Source organism: Lutzomyia longipalpis, chromosome 1, assembly GCF_024334085.1.
Source record: "Lutzomyia longipalpis isolate SR_M1_2022 chromosome 1, ASM2433408v1".
Lineage (NCBI taxonomy): Eukaryota > Metazoa > Arthropoda > Insecta > Diptera > Psychodidae > Lutzomyia > Lutzomyia longipalpis.
In genome coordinates, this window is record NC_074707.1 from 33,929,646 (window position 1) to 33,951,113 (window position 21,468).

At 37.1% G+C, this 21,468-nt stretch overlaps 1 protein-coding gene across 1 annotated transcript in view; it reads right to left on the reverse strand.

Annotated features, from left to right (window-relative positions):
- The window catches only part of LOC129786068 (protein amalgam-like), a 132,260-nt gene that overhangs the window by 11,395 nt on the left and 99,397 nt on the right, over positions 1 to 21,468 (reverse strand). The window contains exons 4-7 of the mRNA XM_055820871.1: positions 20,567 to 20,767; positions 20,211 to 20,332; positions 19,162 to 19,321; positions 2,582 to 2,679 (exon numbers count right to left, since the gene is read on the reverse strand). Of these exons, the coding sequence (XP_055676846.1) occupies positions 2,582 to 2,679; positions 19,162 to 19,321; positions 20,211 to 20,332; positions 20,567 to 20,767 (581 nt within the window). The remainder of the gene's footprint in view (positions 1 to 2,581; positions 2,680 to 19,161; positions 19,322 to 20,210; positions 20,333 to 20,566; positions 20,768 to 21,468) is intronic.

Genomic DNA, 21,468 nt, shown 5'->3' on the forward strand with positions numbered 1-21,468 from the left:
AGGAAGCCTTTTCTATTAAATTGTTTGATTTTCTGCTTAAAAAACTACTCAGAATTTAAGCCCCAAAAAGTCATTTTATTTAAATTGATTCACTTAGTCCCGGTTTCCCATAAATTGAGCAATTTACTTTAATTACGGCATATAAGAAAATGCGATAATTCTATATTATACATTCCTATGTAGGTATATATGCATATTTCTGAGTATTTACATCAAGACTTGAGGATTTTTTGGGTCTATAAACGGAAGTAACTGACAATGAGTGCGAGGGTTTCATTAAATATTTATAATCACCCGGCGCCTCCATTAACACAATCATTTTATGCAAATTGTTTAGACCATTTAAAGACCACTCCTCACACGAAAACTCCGCGTCTTTCCTCCGAGAAATGCTATTTGATATTGAATTCTGTTTTATTATTGTAATATGAGGTGTATAGAGGGGTCTTTTGGGGTGGTGGGGGGGGGCGGTGTAGGTAATATTATCACTTGGAAGTTTATGTTGACTCTGAACTAACATGTTTGTGAATATTTGCAAATTTTCACCATAATCCTCACGGCAGAGTGTGATCCCACAGAGAGAGAGAGGGCGACGGATAGGGGTGGGTGGGGCTGGTTGGTGAGCATTTACACCTCGTGGACGAAGATGACATCTGACCCCTATTTATAATCACATGTGTCGTGCTTAATTCCGTCTGTATCCCCAAAGCAAAACTCTCCGTTCCCCCCAATTCCATGCTTGGGGATTGGGGCGAAAGCGAAAAAGCATGAATGGGAGATGAGTCGTGAGGACATTCATATGTTGGAATTAGAACCCTTTCACCATCCTCTGGGACGGGGTTTGCTAGAAATACAACGATGGGGTTGATGGGGTGTGGGTGGGGGTTGTGAAAGTTAAATATGACGTGCAGAGAACTGTACGTGAAAATTTAGAAAGCAACATTCGTGAATCGTTCAAATTAAGAGATTTTCCCCCCTTCATAGTGTCTAAAATAATGTCTATATATTTATGTTTAATGTATATAAATAAAATATCTGATGTTAAACATTTTATGTGTGACATTGGTCGTGTGAGAAAATTAGTTTATCAGTGTGCAAACAAATCTCTGTTGTTTAATTTACTTGCTGCTACATTCTAAGCAATGCCAGCGTGTGATTTCTCAATATAAATGTTGAATTTTGAGCATATATACAGGAAACATAAACAATTAATTTGACAAATTCAATATTATTATTTACAGAGGGTTCCTTCGTGCAGTGGAAGATTCCTTGCAGAGTAATTGTGTTCATTTTGATTAAGCCCCAGGGAGGAATTCTCTCAAATTTCCTTCAATAGCATGCATTTAATTTTTGTTTTAATGCAATGTGATCTTCTTGTGGTCTTCTCCATTAGAAAATTAATTCTTTTAAATAAATAATATAATTTATTCATTAAAGTTTTGAGAATATCAATCACAAGCTTAAAGAAAAAGAGTTTTCTTGAGTTCTTATTCTTCTTTTCAATCAAGTTAATTAGTTGGTATTTTACAATTTATTTAATGAAATAACTCGCAAGATTTTTTTTCCCGCAACAAAGCTCACAAAATGAGCTTTTTCATTCTGCAACATACTTTCCCAAAATGCAATGGTTTAAGTTTTTAATACTTCCCAGCCTCAAACTTCATTAAATTTGTTCCACAAAGTTAGGTAAGAATTTTAATCTTGTGGAAGCACTTACCAAACGAAATGTGCCAAATTAGAATTCCCGTAGAATTGCCATTTTCTCTCCGCATGATTATTAAAGTTGGAACAATGTTGGGGCGTATGCGAAGGGGCGTGGAGGTATTCTTAAATTGCAATTTGCTGGTCTTCTGCCTATTGTAATTTTGGCACAGTAATTTCCATTCCTTCTCACTTGTCTCTCTATAATTTAAAAATTTAAAAAGTCCTGTCCACCCCATCATACCACCCCCTCTCCCTCCCAAATGAGCTGAGCAGCATCCCACGAAAACCTCGAGAGCAGGATGAGATTCCCTCCTCTATGTAACTAAATTAGCGGCATGTAGAACAATTTTTCGAGAGCTCGAGGGGAATTGTGTGGATCTCGAGTGGTGGTTATGAGTTAAAATGGTCTTTTGCTCATTATTCACCGAATTAGCACTATATAGCGTTTGCCAGTTTCAGACCACTACACCACATAGTCATGATAAATGGGGTTGTAATTTTTATTTCCGCCACCACATTGTCACCCTTCCTCCACCTCCCCCTACCTCAATGAGGAGGACTTGGGGAATCTCGTGGGTGGGGGTGGGTGTCCTCCGCGCGCACTTCTGCATACTTCCGTGGGGGGTGTGTAATTTTAGAAAGTGTTGCCAGTAAATCTCTTTTCGCCACGAGCAATTCACATTTTGTACTTTCCCAGGGAAAGATATTTTCTCTTCTTGGAATTTTTGTTGCCCCACATTCAGTGCTCCGGAATAATCTTCATTACTAAATTCCCTTTATTTTTTTCCCTTCTTCCAGCAACCCCAATTTAAGATATAGTTCTGAGAACGGGACAAGGGAGGAGGGTAGGAAAAAGAATTTAATTTGTACAACTTACCGTTGGCTGTGGGTCAGCATGAACAATGCAAACGAGTTGAGCTTCAAATCCCTCTCCTGAATGCACCCAGGATTTTTCCACCGCAATATCGGGAGGATCTGCAGAGAGGGAAAAAGGAGAAAATCCAGAGTTGAAGTTTTTTTTGTATTGTTAACCAATCTTATATGAGCTTTTCCCTCTCGAAAATTTTATCCCAACCAGTCAATCAAATGCCCAATTAAGTTCCCATCTCATCTATTTGATTGCTGACCACAAGATATTTTTAGCAAAACTTGCTGCTCCTTTGTTCTTTCTGCCATTTCAAAAGTCAGAGGAGTTTTTGTCCCCCCGTGGCTTCCCACTCAGACAAATTGGCGAGCTTTCCACTGTGTGGGAAAACTTTTCAAAAAAAGAAAACCCTCAACTTGAGGGACTTTTTCAAATTTATCTCACCACATCCCTGTGTCCAACTCCCTGGGAAAAGTTCTCGTTTTTTTTTGTACACCTCCAAAAAAGAAGGGTTTTCTTCGAGAAGACAAAAATGGGGGAAATTAGCGAAATCGTTTAACTCTCGTTCTCGGTCAAAATGGGGAACAATTTGTAAAACACACCGTGTCACAGGGTGTGTCAGTGACCTTGAGACACTTGGAAATTACTCTCCCCGGATGAGGGTGGAATGTTTGCGTGTGAATTATATTTATTGGAAGCAAATATTTATGGTCTGATTTTATGGAACATGAACTTTATATCAGAGTGGTGGCTTCTACATGGTATGTCGTACATCATTTCGAGGTGAATTTTATCGTGGAAAATCAGACCTATACCCCAGCATAATACAGCGCGCAAGAAAATCAATATTACCTGTTTTAAATATTTTATTTTGATACCTCACCCTAAATTTATTCGCTCCAACAAGAACTTTCTTATACACATTTTTTCGCACTTTTAAGAACATTTTTTTTCCTCACTGATTTATTACCTTCAGTATTGATTTGTGTTTATCACCGAAGAATAAATATAAATTTAAAAAACATGACCTATTTTTGTGAAAGTAGGTGAGCCAAAATTTTCTGGCTTCATTAAAGAATTCTGAGTTATTTTGGCAATCTCATCGTTTTAATTTATTGCGGGCAAGATAGATATTCCTTTAGCTAATTGATCGCGTAATTTAATTCTCAGAAACAATATTTTTCTTCTCTGTATTTTTTAATAAATAAAATAAAAGAATGTAGGGGAGACCGGGGTAAAAAAAGTCAATTTGCATAAATCTTTATCTGCAGGATTCCCCAAGAACAAGAAAATTTCCTCAATATGTCATTCTTATAGGAAATTTCCTTGCCTACAACATTGTCTCAGACCACTTTTCTCTATCTCCCCGGGAAATATGAGTTTTCGAGCTTTTCCTAAACCCTTCCGCTTCTGACTTTTTTAAACGCGGCGGGTAAAAATAGTCACCAGTTGGCTAAATAAAGTCGGTCGAATTTTCCGACATTTCCAATGATTTCCACCTGGGAGATTGACAGTAGTTGATAGCAAAACTTCTCACCTTTTGATCCGTGACAAGGAATTTCACTTTTCTATACACTAAAACAGAGAATTTTGCGATTTTCTCAATCACGCCATTTTGCAACAAATGGATAGAAAATATGTCAAAAATTTCGAACTCCCATATGATTTACATGGGTTGACCCGATCTACCCCAAGGGGTATGTTTTGATTCAAATAATTGTTTAGAAAAATCATTAAAAGTTATTGAAAAATACACCTTGGCAACGTTTTCTGAAGTAACCCAGCTAGTGAGAAAAATTATCAGATTGGAAAATTGCTGAAGGAAAACTTCGGAAAACTCGTTTTTCTCAATACGCAAAAGTTTGGGAAATGGGACAAAAATTTATTTTCTTTTTTAACTCTCAAAGTACTGATCACATAACCTCCAAATTACTGTCAAAAATTGTAGGTGTATAGGGCTTTCCACCCTAATTTTTCCGATTTTTCCGATTTATAACTTGGGAGAAATTGGCATTTGAAAATTCGAAAATGACTCTTTTTACCCCGGTCTCCCCTAAACATAATTTCTTATTCATTCTTTCAAGTAAAAGAATTTTAAAAATTTCGGAATATAAAGCTTGAATCGTCATATTTACAAAAGAATCCTTAAGATGGCATTTTCTCCTAATAAATCTCTCCATAATGAAAATCTTGATTTAAAATTTATTTCGTGACTTTTCTTGGTGCTTTAATTGAAAGGAAGCGAGTTAATAAATTTATATCATTTAACACTGAGCAAAACCAAGTTTGTAATGAATAAATATCGAATTAATTTAGCGAAACTCAGCATCGTAATATATGGTAATTTTTCACTTGAAAATTGTAGCGTTGAAGCAGAGAAGACAGAGAAAAGGGAAAATTATGTTATTTTTATTGCATATAATTTTGCTCAAGAGGCATATTTGCTTGAATGTTGCCTTATTCTCTTTTATATTCAAATATCATCAAATACCACGATGATTAAGGGATTTTGCCAAGGATAAAATGGGTATACGATGAGAATATGATGGTGTAATTGATTTGAACATTAATTAACCACACCGTATTCTGTTTTGGGACTTATACCTACACATGATTGGCTTTAGGAAGGAAGTGAGGTGAGACTTTCGTACAGACGCGCGAACTCGAGCGCGGTGTGGAATTATCGATACCTAGCTCTCAGGTGAGATTTACTTAGAGCTCTGTGAGTTAGTGAGTTTTTGGTGTTTGTATCCTCTGGGTGGTATTAATAATGAAAGAAAAGCACCCGCGCCAGTACACTTTTACCCCCCGCCAATGAATATGATCATTTATCACAATAATAATTTCCATAGTATGTGAAATATGGGTGTATTCCCGGACTACGGGGGGTTCGAACGGGGGTTGGAAAGACGGGAAATCCATGTTGTAAACCGCGACAACCGGATCGGCGAGAATTATAAACTGGCGCAGAGGTAAATCTACCATGTTGTGTATATTGTTGTTAAAGTAGCAGCAACTAAAAAGCGGAGCAATAATAAACAATTTATATACGCGGTGTACTTCTCCATTTTCCCTCAAACACCACACTGACGAGGGTGCGGGTTTTCTGGGGGGTCGCACGGCGGGGAGGCGGGGGACGAAGGTGGTGGTGGCTCAGCTGGAAGGATAACTTATGGGGAATGAGTACATAATAGAGAATATATGTAATGAAAATCCTAGAATCGTAAATCATAACAATTTATTATTTGCGTTGCTTTTTTTTCTTCCTCGTCTACACATCCTCCCTGTTGCCTACACAAATCCTAAAACATCCTTCTTCATAGTGAGAACGAATATATGATGGTGGCAGAAAAAAAAAGAATCCGGAGACAAAAAGTATTCAGAAGTTTTCATGATGAATTTCGAGCATTAAATATTTGATGAAAAATGAATTATGGTGCTATGCAGGAAAAGAATGTCAAGAGAAAATGATCATGACATTTTTTCCTGACATTTTTTTGTCATTCCCTCTCACTCCCACTAATGTATTTCTGTATCTTTCGTCTTTCTCTGACGTATGCTTCCGACATCTTTTTTCGTGGCATGCTTTTTTTCTTGCGCACAACATGTTTTTATTTCCTTGAATTTTTTCAACATTTGGGGGTATTTTCCCCAAAGGAAAGTGGAAAATGCTTAGCTAAAGAGTCCACAGGGCCAGGAAAACAGTGGAAAATGGAAATTTACGGTCATTTAGCGGCCAAATATGTGAAAATGCGCGAAGTGAAAAATCAAAACATTCTTTCCCTGACCAATTTTTACGGGATTCTTTTCTAGATTTTGACCACACAAATCACTTCTTGCGGGCTTTTTGTATCTTCCTACAGGTCATCTGCATAGGGAAGGTCTGCCTGGGGTCAGGTAAATGCTTCCTGGGTGGTGGAATCCCACATGAACGCGAAAAAACTTCGTCCGGGAGTGAATGTTTTGCTGTCGAACTTCACTGTTTTCACTTATTTGGCCAATAAATACCCCCGATTTTCCACTTTTCACACCTTCACGGGCACTAAGAACACTTCCACAAGCCGCTTTTCACTTTTCCCGAGCTAAAATATCACAATTCACAGAGAAAATTGACGAAAAATAAGAAACGTGTTGACTACGCAAGAGCTTGAAAAAGAATGTCGCAGGAACATGTTTTTTTCTGTCATTCTTTTTCCAGCGCTTGTGAAGTCAACGTATTTGTTAGTTTTCTGCAATTTTCTCTGTAAATTGTGATATTTTAGCTTGGGAAAAGTGAAAAGCGACTTGTGGAAGTGTTCTTAGTGCCTGTGAAAGTGTGAAAAGTGGAAAATCGTGGGTATTTATCGGCCAAATAAGTGAAAACAGTGATGTTCGACAGCAAAACATTCACTCCCGGACAAAGTTTTTCCGTGTTCAGGAGTTTTTTGTACGATCCAGGAAGCATTTCCCTGATCCCACACAGAACTTCCGTGTGCAGATGACCTGTAGGAAGGTCCAAAAAACCTGCAGGAAGTGATTTGTGTGGTGAAAATCCGACAAGAATCCCGTAAAAATTGGTCAGGGAAAGAATGTTTTGATTTTTACTTCGTACATTTTCACATATTTGGCCCATATATGACCGTAAATTTCCATTTTTCACTGTTTTCCTGGCACTGTGGGCTCTTTAGCTAAGCATTTTCCACTTTTCTTTGGGGAAAATACCCCCAAATGTTGGGAAAATTCAAGGAAATAAAAACATGTTGTGCGCAAGGAAAAAAACATGTCATGAAAAAAAATGTCGTCACCATGCGTGGGAGAAAGACGAAAGATAGGAAAATACATTAGTGGAAGTGAGAGGGAATGAAAAAAAATGTCAGGAAAAAATGTCATGATAATTTTTACTTGACATTCTTTTCCTGCATAGCACCATTATTCTTGTTTGTGCAGAAGTTAAAAAAAAAGTTACAAAAATATACAAGGAAGGATAAAATAAATCATAAATGATGTTCGTTATTCAGAACAGAAAAGCTGAAGAACTACCAAAGCTCGAGAGAAAGTTCTTTCTTCTTTTTTTGAATGACTTTTTTTTAGTTCTCCTAATGATGGAACATCAGTAAATAAAATTTTGCAATATTTTGTCAGATATTGAGCTTATTAGAGAGGGTGAGGAGATGAATATTTTTGGTTTCTTTCTTATTTTTTTATCGAGAAAATTCCGCAAAACGTTCTTTGTGGGTTAAAAAAATATTTCACAAATCAGAGCTTTCAAAGCTCAATGTCTACTAAATATTCTTCCATTTGAAAACGCATAAAAGAACAAAAAGTGTGAAAGAATAAAAAAAAAATTACAATGAAATTTAAATCATTTTTACCATAAACTTTCATGCTTTTGTGGCTTCACCAGCACTTAAGCTGCGGAACATCAACTAAACCCCCCGTGAATATGAAAATGAAATCCGTATGGGGATGAATGCACATCAGATAAATTAATGCATCAAAGGAAATTGTGTCTCGCGAAATTGTCGAGAAGCTTCCCCAACTGTGCATCCATGTAATGCCTCCATAAAGAACCCCATTGGGTGAATTAATGAATGTGAAACTGGGTTAGAAAGTGCAATTCACAGAGCAGTTTTGTGGAATTTACTGCTGAGGCAAAATATGTGACAAGTTGGGTGCTTTTAGTTGTTTTAACCCTTTGATGGGGAGGTTTAGGTCAACTGTGGCCCTAAATGCTAAAAGTAAATTTCATACTGTGTATGTTATTCTCTCAAATTCATTATACCTACATATTTTTCGAGATTACTTTACGATTTTAATCAATAAACGCATCAGTAGTGGGAGAAAGAGGAATTACATTCAATCCGCATATATACTGACGTAGGTATGTGTTTTGTACACATATTATACGTGCACTAAAACTAAAATAAAACGAGTGAAAAAAAGCAAAGGGGAGTAAAAAGCTGAGAGAACACCCCTGGGCGCCACAAGTGTGATTTTCTGATACCATCACTCACTCTCATCGTCCGTATATATCCTGAAATACGGGAGGGTGCATGCAAAGGAGTTGATTATGGAGGGGTGTTGAAATAGATTGCCTTATCTCTTACCCCATTTTGCAGTTTATTTCCAAGATAGCACCATCAATGGTTGTCTCTCATTTATAAACAACTCTCCTGTGACTGACATTCCAATCAACTTCAGATGCTTCCACAAGCCCATGGAGCTATTCTATCTGTACTCTGTATGTGTGTTACCTTCGGATGTGGCTTTAATTTTCAATTTCTCATAATGGGAAATATTTCCTTTCACCACAGATGAGATGAAAGGGATTTCAAAAGAATTCCTGATCAATGCGCTTTACCAACAAAGAATTCATTGCTCAACAGGATATAAACGATGCAGTCAGTGTCAGGTTTGCAATCACAAAATTTTAAAAATAAATTCTGTTTACCTACCATAAATCTCTAGAGCTTTTAGAGCTTTTAGTATATTACGGAGGAATCCCTGAATAACTCCAAAAAAATGGTAGAATTTATTCAAGAAATAAATTTCTATTTCAAATCCACAAAAATAATCCAGGGAGATTTGAAAAAGTATTTCCAGCTTTTCTCTTATCCAAAAAGAAAATCTCTTGCACTTTAATAAATATTTTCACACCAACGCAAAAGAAGTACAGTCGTGCCTTGGCATAAGATAGTTTAGGATATACTCTTCACACTCATTATTTTCAATACGCGAGAGCAGTACATCCTAGACTATCTTATGCCAAGGCACGAGTGTACTTTGAAAATCAAAAATATATAGGTTGATGGAAGAAGAAGGAAAAAATACAATATTGCCATACATCCTGTATATGACGACAGAATTCAGCATAGAGAGGTTGGTGGGAAAAACACCTCGAAGATGAGAGGAGAGATTGTGCCACCCCCTTTGATGGGCAAATTGTGTTTATGCCGTGAAGCATAAAGCATATGCTGTTCCATTTTTCCCCCCAACGAGGTCTCACGGTGCAAATAAAGAGGCCGACAATGTTATACCGAAAAGGGAATCTCCACGGAAAAAAAATCAAGGATTTTTGGTAATTTAGTTGTGTACGCATTTTTCCCATTTTTCCCATCATGCATGTGTGAGTATCTTTTTTCCCCGAAAACTCATTCCATCACCCTCCGTTCCCCCTCTTGGAGGAATAGGGGAGAGGAGTCCCAAAAAGTTGGAGCTGACAGAGACTCCACAGTTGAGTGTATATTTTTTGTACTCTTCCTCGTGATTTGCTTGTTCTTTCTTCATTGCTCGTTTCCAACCCCCACATCCCACCCATCCAGCTCCTCCTCCTCCTCCCCGACCCAGGGGAGTTGGAAAGGGGTGGAAAATTTCCTTTTGCACGAAAATGTAATATGAGCTTTCATATATGGGTGGATGTTTCATAGAACAGTGAGTCAGCATCCGTTCCAGATTCATTCAACTTTTCTCGTGCAAGCGCCTGAATTATCTAGAGATGATGTAACGATATATACCTACATAGACGGAGAAAACTTCCCTTTTATCATAACTGAAATATCATTTACTTAAACATCTGTTCAAACAAGTTACTAATTTTGTTTGAAATCTGGATTAAAATTGAAATGAAAATCATGAAAATTTCAAACACATGAGTGGAGGTTTTTCCACGAATTGTTTTACGTATTTTGTAAAAAGAGTTAGGAAAATATTTTCCACAATTAATCCAAAGCATTAATTTAAAGATGGTCTCAGAGTAATTCAATTCTATCCGTTAATAGTAATAGTTTTTATACATGAAGAATCTTTTTAATTGAAAATGCACGATTGATCTTTTCATGAAAACATTATGCAAAAGGACATATATTTTAAAGGAATATTTTGTAAATATTTAAATAATAATTAAGGTAATTTTTTAAACTTGAACCAAGAAAGAAAATTATTAGGGAAGCATTTAAAAATCATCCCTTCAGAGTACTTTTCGTAAATCAGAAAAGTTTAATTAAAAAAAATCGATTTCATATATTTCTTAAATTTCTTAAAAACTTCAAAATAAAATATTACCAACTCTGTATCACATTTTAAAGCCATGGAAGTGAGTAAGAGGAAAAAGCTCAAGGAATTAAGGTGACTTCATTACTATGCACATGAGGAAAATCACATAAAAATGAAAAAGTGCCTCTAGATTCATAAATGGAAATCCATTTGATGGCACGAGAGCCATGGCTTAAAGTTATGCTATACATACTTTTTTTTTGTTTTACCTCCCGTCAGCATTACCGAAACTTGAGGTAGATAGGCCAGAGAGATAGGCATTAGAGTGTTGAGAGACATGGTGAAGAAAATTTATATTCTGATGACAAGTTTTATTTTATTTATATCTTTTTTCACCGTCTTTAAACTTTTCCTGCCTATGTTCTTTCTCGGAAAATAGGGAGCGTCGTACAATGAATTTTCATAAAGTCAATGTTCTCCTGTTGTTTTTTTAGCGTGCTTCCGAGAAGAGTTCATCAGAGTAAAATATTGTGGTTTTCCTTTTTTTGTGTCATTTCTTTTTCCCTATCATTTTTAGCAATTTTCCAAATATGACAAAGAAAAAGAAAAGTGTGGAAAAATCGAGATACAGAATATGAGACATTTTCCACCATATCTGATATCTATATATTTTTCACCACTATAATAACCCCTGTGAGCAGTTGGTTTGCAAAAGAAGGACGAGTGTAAAGCAAGGATTCCAGAGAAGGATTCTTCAGCATTTTTTTTTCAACATTGGACAAGAAGCACCGATTTGAGGAGTACGGATGAGAAGTAGAGGGATAAAAAAAAACGTTGAAGAGTGCGGAAAAGGGAAACAGAGTGAGGATTCATCGACTTTTCCTTCAAAACACTATTCCCGAGATGATCCATTGTCTCCTCATGTTCACTGCCGAGGAAGTCAAGTGCATTTGATTTTTCATTTCTCCACGAATGACAGAGGGGATGACTGGGAGCTGTGTGGAAAAATGGCAGACTTACGCCCACATAGGGGGTGGATGATGAGGGTTACCAACTTTCCCAGATAGGTATATACAGCAACAGAGCAAGAGACGACAAGTGAGTAACGATGAAAATTGCAATAAAAGAGTTTTACTTTGTCACCACTTTTTGGTAATTTTCTCAAGGCGCTGCTTACGCTCTTGTTGAGGCGGGAAGGGAGGGGTGATGGTTATATGGCCTGAAGGAAAGGTCACAAAATGTGAACAATCCCTGGGAACTATCATATTCTACCATTTTTATTTTCTTCTCTAACTCGCTACTACCTCTGGGAGACCTTTTCCCATATCCTCTGAGACAAGGATACGTACATCAGTCGACTCACAGATACATGACACTTTGTCTAACTTTCTCTCACTATACCCGTGTCTCTTCTAGAGGGAATTCCAAATGATTTTCTTTGTACGTATAATGATCTGTTTTATATTTGTAAAAAATATATATTCAAATTCAATAATTTTATCACAATTTTACATATGAATGGACTTTTGTACTTTTCGTTTCGTTTCTTTTAGGGAAACTTTAAGATACCCCAAAGACATTAAAAATTCTCCTTCTTTGAATTTCTTTGTGACAAATAATTAGGACAATTCTTGAAATTCGAATCTTAAGGTGAATTAATTAAAGGCAAGGAATTATTACCCTTAATTCTCTTCATCGTTTATTTTCCAAAAAAAACAAAGAAACAAAAAAAAGAAAAACTCAAAACATAAGCCTCGAGAGCTTCAAGATGACAATGAAACTCATGAAGGGTATAATTTCTGTGGTGGAGCGAGCCACATTTTATGATCATCAGCTATGCTTATTTTCCCTGGCGGGCATGGAGAAAAAACCTCAAAGACCAAGTGACAAAAAATAAAAGAAGAAATTTAATAATGTGGTGCTGTTTTCTCCAGAATTCCTCTCATCGTCTTAAGCCATTCTCCAATTTTTTTTTGTTCCTCGCAACATATTTTCGCGAGAGTGAATAATAGCTGAGAGGCATTTCCTTGCGCGGCACCCGAGGCGTAGGATAATGCAAAGTAATATGTGCAGGGATGGCAAAAAAAGGAGAATAAGTTTTTATTTCAGTTCCAAACCGGCTTTCATACCGAGTGGTCGTGATTTCAAGCAAGTGCGGAATACGTTAATTTTTTCTTTTCCTAAGAACTATATTAAAAGTTTTCAAATTATAAAGACAATTTTCAAGACATTTCTTTTTTGGTGAAAGGTGAAAATGAGTGAAAATGATCCCGGGGGGCCTAGTGCCCCTCCGGTGGACAGTGTGAGGGTTCAGAGACCCATAACCTACAAATACCTTCCGAACAATAAATATAATGGATATAAGGTGATGGTGACGAGTGAAAAACGGCCCCTAGATCCGATTGATATAGGGGATCGCGTGAAGAAACTTTTCCGAAAGGACGAAATCCGCCAAATCAGGCAAACGGGACGTAAATCCCTCATAATCTACTGTGAAAACCACAACGTGGCCAATGCCATTCCGGAAGTGCCAACCCTGCAAAGTGAAGGTACCAAAGTCTTCATTCCCCTCTACTTCACCACTACATGTGGAGTAATATGGGGCATCAACAAGAAATACAGTGAAGAATACCTACTGGAGAATCTAGAAGCGGGACAACTGAAGATCACAAAAGTTGTGAGAGTGAAACGCCATGAGATGATTGACGGTCAAAAGACCGCTATCGATACAGAGCGAGTGAAAGTGTATTTTGAGGGAGGATGCATACCAGAGTATGTGTTCATTAACTACGTGCGTGTGCCATGTCAACCATTTGTAATGCGAGCAACCGCGTGCAAAATCTGCTGGTCTTACTACCACGGGGCATGGAATTGCCCAGAACAATCCGCAAAATGCAAGAGGTGTGGAGAAGAAATTTCTACCACCCACTCATTCACAACATGCCAAGAATCACCCAAATGCATCGCATGCAAAGGAAGTCACAGTGCTGACTTTGTGAATTGCCCTGAAAAAATTCGCCAAGAGAACATCAATAACCTCGTTGCCTACAAGAACATGAGCAAAGCGGAAGCAGCCCTGCATTACCCACACCCGAAACAACGCACAAACACACACTCACAGATAGTCATCTCAAACAGATACACCGCTCTAAATGATGAGAGCGATGATGATTTCCCCACCCTCGAGGAAGCTAGTCGCACCAAAAAGACCAAAAAGCAACGACGAGCACAAATACCAATCCACGAAGCACCAATCACATCCACACCAACTGCATACAATAACAACATTAGCGACGAAGAAGAAGAGCACAACCAGAAACGTGACACACGGAAAAATCGACATGAAGGGAAAACATCAACCCGACAGCAACCATCAACAAGCAAGCAACAAAACATGCAAAATTCAAGACAACATGAACCATCAACATCACAGTCCACACAACACCAAAACCCCACAAAGCGAGACAGACATGCTCTCTCTTCCAGCAATGAAGAAGCACCCAAACGACAACGTCAATCCCAGGTAAGTACGAATAATACTAACACAACTAATCCTTCAATTGGAAAAAATGATAACACAAATGAGCGCACAGACAAAGACCGAAACACACGGACGAACACACACAATAATTCTTCTCAAATTCATCAACCAAGCACATCTACAAATATATTGCCCACAAAAAATTTTTCTCCACAGCAAAACATCGCCACAAAACCAAACAATTATACATATGCAAATGCATTGACTGATTCTGAGAACCATGAAAGGCTCAGAACTCAGCATCAAAATATTTTACAAACTGATATATGTACACAAAATAATACAAATACAATTCTTGAAGATTATGTTGATACAGGAGAAGATACCGACATGAAACAATTAGACGAAGACTTCTGACTCACTCATAACACTTCATATACAAACAATAAGGATTCTCCCGGTGTTGGTGGTTCTTTGGGGTCTGGGCAACCATTTGCACAAGATGTGAATGAGGGTTCTGGCTCTTTGGATCCGCCTGCGACGGTGAGACCTTACAACAATATAAATAATACAGAAAATGATAACACTACAGCAAACAATAACCACAATAATAACACTAATCAATTAAACCCCCCACAACATCACAATATTATCCAATGGAATTCAAATGGATATTATCACAAATTTCCTGAAATCAAAATAATTAAAAATACCCACAACCCCCTAATTTTTTGCCTCCAAGAAACACATGCAACAAGAAATAACCCACCCAAATTAAGAGGCTACAATTGTTTTTATAAATGCTATGAAGATAATTTAAAAGCTAGTGGAGGAGTTGCAATACTGGTTAAAGAAACCATTGATAGTAAAGAAGTTAATCTAAATACCACCCTCCAAGCAGTAGCTGTTGAAATAATTTTCCCATTTAAATTAACAATTTGCAATGTTTATATACAACCCCAATTTAAACTTAAAAAACAATTTGATAAACTCATAAAACAACTGCCTAAACCTTATATGATTTTAGGAGATGTGAACGCAAAAAATCCCCTATGGGGTGGATCTCAATTAGACCCTCGAGGAAAAATAATTGAAGAATCAATTGATAAATATGATCTCACTATCTTAAATAATCAACAACCAACACATTTGACTATAGCAACTGGAGTTTTTAGTGCAATCGACCTATCTGTCATTAGCAGCGAAGTAGCAGCCAACCTAGAATGGAATACCCTAGATGATTTCCATGGGAGTGACCATGTTCCTATCCAGATAAAGTTCTTGGATTCACTTTTTCTTGAGTCGAGAAGGGCGAAATGGAAAATAAAAGAAGCAAACTGGAATGTTTTTAAAGAAGACTTGATAGGGATTGAAATGACTGGTAACAATACATCTGAAATCGTAAGTAATTTTTCTAACCAAATAATAAATGTAGCCATGAAAACTATCCCTCAAACTAAAACAACACCATATCGACCTCCTAATCCTTGGTTTAATAAAGAACTTAAAGCGACAAAAAAGAATAGAAATAGAGCTCTTAAAAAATATAAAAAGAGTTTAAGAGAAGGAGCCCCTGATGAATCCCATTTAATTGAATATAAAAAATTTAAAGCAAAAATGCAAAGAGATTGTCGTAAAGAAATGAAAGCTTGCTGGGAAAAATATGTGTCCACAATAAACCCCAATACACCCGTAACAAAAGTTTGGAATACCATTCAAAAAATTTCTGGAAAATTTAAGTCCTCACAAATATATTTACTCAAGAAAGATAATATTGATATAACGAACCCTCAAGAAATATGCAATGAACTAGCAAGGGCATTTGCTGAAAATTCAAGTAATGAAAACTACCCACTAAATTTCCTTTTACACAAAGAAGAACATGAATCAGAACCTCCCATAATTGATCTAAACTATAATGCTCCTTATAATATTCCTTTTTCTCCTGAAGAATTAGATAGAGTCCTTCAAGAAGTTAAAGGAAGTAGTCCTGGCCCTGACCTAATTCATTATGAAATGATAAAAAATTTAAACCATAGTTCCCTTAATGAACTACTAAAAATTTATAATTACATGTGGACACATAATGAATTTCCATCCTCATGGAGAGAAGCTTTTGTCGTACCAGTGTTGAAACCCAATAAAGACAAAACAGACACAAATAGCTATAGACCTATCTCCCTCACTTCTTGCTTATGTAAAATTATTGAACGAATGGTAAATCATAGACTAGTATGGCATCTTGAAACTAATAACTTACTATCACCGTACCAATCTGGTTTTCGTAAATGCCATTCAACCCTTGATCATTTAGTTAGATTAGAAAGTGAAATTCAAGAAGCCTTTGCTAGAAATGAGCACTTAGTAGCAGTTTTTTTCGATCTTAAAAAAGCATACGATATGACATGGCCAAGAGGTGTAGTAGACAATATTATGAGCCTAGGAATAAATGGAAATATGGCCTCCTTTATAAATAATTTCTTAAGAAATAGAAAAATCAGTGTAATAATGGGAAACAATGTTTCAGAGAAAGTCGACCTAGATAATTCTGTCCCACAAGGGTCAGTACTATCTGTCACCCTTTTTTTGATTTATATAAACAAGATTTTTGAATACATTCCCTCCCCTATTACTGGACTTTTATATGCTGACGATCTTGTCATCTTTTATAGAGCGAATGATATAGGACTTATAGAGGAAAAATTGCAATTAGCTATTAGGTCACTGGAACGATGGTCAAAAAGCTCAGGACTCGAATTTTCTCATGAAAAAACTAAAGTCGTACATTTTTGCAAATCAAGAAAATCCCACAGTGATCCTGTCCTCACCCTATATAATAACATTCTCCCAGTAGTAGATGAACACAAGTTCCTAGGATTAATTTTTGACAAAAAACTAGAATGGAAAACCCACATTAGTCAATTAAAAGCAAAATGTAATAAGTCCCTAAACATAATCAAAAGCGTATCCCACAAAGAATGGGGGGGCAATCGAAAAAATCTATTAAAAATATTTAACGCATTAGTCCTCAGCAAACTAGATTACGGTTCTATAGTGTACGCTTCTGCCAATAACAAAACCCTTGGAATGCTTAATTCAACTTATCACGCAGGCATTAGACTCAGCACAGGAGCATTCCGCACTAGTCCCGTAAATAGTATACTTGTAGAAGCAGGAAAATGTCCTCTTAGTTATCGTAGAAATATTCTCAACATTAAATACGGGTTTAAAATCCTAGAATTAAATAATCATGCTAACAATACAATATATAATTCTATCGACACCAAAAAAGAATATAAATCTGCAGCTAAAAGATTTCACAATTATATAATTCGAAAATTACCAGATTTTAATGATGTCCCTAAAAGAAATACCCTACAAGTAAATCCATACAAACCTGACATTAAAATCGACAGGTCTCTTCAAATTACAAATAAACAAAATATGTCAGCTATACAAATGAAAATCTACTTCTCTGAACTCCTTTCTACCAAATATTCATCACATTCTCATTATTACACTGACGGTTCTAAAACTGAGTCTGCCACAGGATTTGCTGTGATTAAGGAAAAAAATAATATAGCCCAATTCCAAATATCAAAACACAGCTCTGTTTTCACAGCAGAAGCATACGCTATACTGGAAGCAGTCAATCATGCAATCCTGAACGTAGATAATGCAGTCGTTATTTTTTCAGATTCCCTAAGTGTTATCCAATCTATGACCAATTATAACAACAAAAGATCACCAATCATCTCAAAGGCAATAGATTTGATCGAAAGATCATCCATCAATTTCACGATCTGCTGGGTCCCATCACATCTAGGCATTGCTGGAAATGAGACAGTAGACGAACTAGCAAGAAACAGCAGGGAGACATCAACACAACACACTCCCACGGCAAAGGATTTGACTAACACTGCAGTAGACAACATTAAAGACGAATGGACACAGCAATGGAAAAGGACAAGAGGAGACAAACTAGGCGAAATAAAGGATGATACATCAAGTTGGTCAACATCGGAAAGGTCAAACAGGAAAGAAGAAGTTGTACTATGCAGGCTCAGGATAGGACATTCTCTTCTGACACATGGTCACCTTTTTGAAAGGGAGACAAGAACAACAACACCAACATGCGACACCTGTAATGAAGAAATCACCATAAATCACATTCTAACAAACTGCACAAAATACAACAATCTAAGACAAAAATACAAAATAAAAAATAACATAAAAACAATACTTAACAATAACAATGAAAACATTAATAACTTGATAAAATTTATAAAAGAAACGGATATATACACAAAATTATAAAAAAAACACACATAACAGAATTACTATAAAATATTATACACAGGGGAATCATCAGCTATGATGGCACCCCCTTTATTAATTAAATAAATAAATAATAAATAAATAAATAAATAAGTTTTTATTTGACTAAATTATGCTTACTTTTCATCGGCTCGAATATGTAAATGTCACTTTCGGGCTTCGGCGTGAGGGGGTGGTAAAGGAAGAGCTTTCGCCCCGGAGAGTGGGGAAGCTCACAGGAGTTGAATGCGACGGAAGCTCAACGAGAAAGTTGAGCAGCGACGAAAGCATGTTGTAGTGGGGCGAGATAAATCATATAATATGTGTCGCATTTATGATAATTTAGAGAGTGAGGGCGAAATTTCCCAAGACTTCTTGTCATATGGAAATTGGGGGCTGTGTTATGGAGGTGTCACAACCCCTACTTGGCAGTCGTGGGAAGTCCCCAACACTTGGGGGTTGATGTTAGTTTTGCATCGATTTATATACGTGGCAGCGCAAATGGCAGAGACAGTAAATGAAGAGAAATTCGATTAAACCGATAATTTGACATCATATAGTCTGCCTCCGTTCTACGTAAGTCGATATTAAATTTTATTCAACCCCCTACGCCCCCTAAATGCCTTGCCGCGCACCCCCTCGAGATATTCAGCATCGTCTCACATTGTCATTGTCTGATCCCTAGGACGCGACGATTCGATTATATACCGATGGGGGTTGAACCACGTTTTCCAACATCCCATCCCCTTCATTCCCTCTCCCCACCCCCACCCCCAAATTATCCAATAAGTTAAGGAAAATGTATTCACAGAGATATACTTACACAAGACATCGAGACGCATATCCAAGAAGACAGGCTCACCCACCCCATTGTCCGCTGTGCATTGATAAACTCCAGCATGTTGGCGGTCCACGCGCTCCAGTGTGAGAATTGGACCCTCGCCAATTCGTGTTGGGGATGTACTTCCGGTAGCACTGCCACTCTGAAAGTGACACAAAATGTTACCAGGCGTGCCTATGAGTCTAACTATAGTATAAAGTCTGTGACGTGTGCGGCATTTCTCTGACATTGTAAGATTTGCAACTTCCTCTTCTAAGCACTTGAGAAACTTCATGATGCTTGAGCATTGAGAGAGAGAGAGCAAGACGGTATCTTACAAAAGAGGGGGCTTTTATGTCCAAAATAGAAATTTATGATTTTTTTTAGAATGTCAGAAGGTGGAGAAAATCAGTTAATCTTACAAATTTAATATTTCTATGAAAGAAATAATTGCAATTATTTAAGATTGACAAATATTTTTGTAGTTTAGAAATAAAGAAACGATTTTTAATTAAGAAATAGTTTTTTTTTAATTATCAATCTTATTAATTTTCAATGCTGCAACACCTTTAAGAAAAATAAAATTAATAATACCATACATAACATAAAATTTAATTGTGTAGAAAACCACAAGATTCAACTAATAAATTAATTATCTAACTAGTTAAAAGAGAAGCTTGAACGAAAAGTAAATGGAACCGTCGTATTGGAGAATGTCAAGAATCATTGCACCCTGTGGGTGGTTGAAATTTTCCACCAGAAAGCACTTCAAGATAGCATTAAATTGGACTGCAGAGTCACCAGGTTTTTTTTGAAGTGCAAAATGTCAATAGTAATAATGATATCGAAGATTTCTTCCTGTCTAGTGAACGGAAATAATTATCATATCCTGAAGGAGCTTTCGTGTTGAATGTCGAAAAGAATTTATCATTTCCCCCTCAGGAGAATCTCGTCTATGTGTGGTCTTCCATGAATTTTTGCCAGGAGGAGCATTGAAAGTCTACTGGGGCTCCTACTGAGGGGACTCTCTTGGGGTATATTGCATGACTCACCTTCTTGGTCCAGTGGATTGACGGCACAGGATTCCCGGAAGCTTTGCATTCCAACGTGACTGAGCCACCTTTGCGGGCTGTCGATTGACCACTTGTTGGCACAGCTCGTATACTTGGTGGCACTGTTTAAGGAGGGTGGAAATGTGAGCAATGTTTTAGATAGTTCTGCTTGGGGGGCAGGGGATGGGGAGGCATATCTCATGGTTTGATTGGCATCGATTGCAAAATCAGTAAATTGGAGTTAATTGGGGTGACAGTGAGTGATTTGGACGGACAAGGTTGGAGGGGCTATTGCTGGGGGGGGGGGAGGGGATGTTTATGAGAATGAGACGAGATTGATGATGAGAGCAACAAACCTAATATTTCCACTGTATGGACTTGATCCTTGTTTATCTTGTCACTAATTTGACACACATAATCGCCAGCATCTTGTGGCTCCAGCTCAGTTATCTCCAAATTGTATCCATCAATTAATCGCACCCGTTCGTCTCGTGTCACCATTATATTGGAAGCGGTTAATACGTTCGTCCCCCGGCGCCACAGTAGCACATATGAACCTGCAATGGTAAAAGATGGGAGATTTGCATGAGAGATTGCCAATTTTGGAATTTCCTACTATAGGTACATAAATGCGCTTATAGGGGAGAGAATTTGAATGCAAATGCCATTGGGGATGAAATTAATAAGCCCCCCAAAACGTGGAAAGTCAAATTGATCGTCAAACTATTGAAAGATTGATTGCAAACGATGAACAAATATTCACACGTAAGAATCAAATAATTTACTCTCTCCGCTTTCGATTTGTGCAGATCGCAAATTGATTGCCATGCCACACTGCTGAGAATTGTAATGAGATCATTAATAAGTCATGCTGAATTGTGTAGAGGAGCTAAAAGTTTGAGCGTTCAATATATCGACAGAGAGAGAGCTTTTGCTTGCTGAATGCTGGGATTTTTTCCCCAGCCAGAGCGTAGATTTAAGCTTAATATTCTCTCTCAAAGCTCATGGAAATGCAGAGTTTGCAACGTGATAACTTTTTCAATGAATTTTAAATTATAAATTACACTAGAGATTCGTAGTACAGCCGTTTTGCTTTGAAGCTGCTGGTAATTAGCAAAAAAATAATGAATATTAAAAATTGGATTTAATTTTGATTTTTTGTATTAAAAGATAATAATAAATATTTTGGCGCTACGTCCCATATAGGAACAGGGCCGGCCGCCCTATATGATGTTGTTGTTCTCCTTGCGGAGAAGTA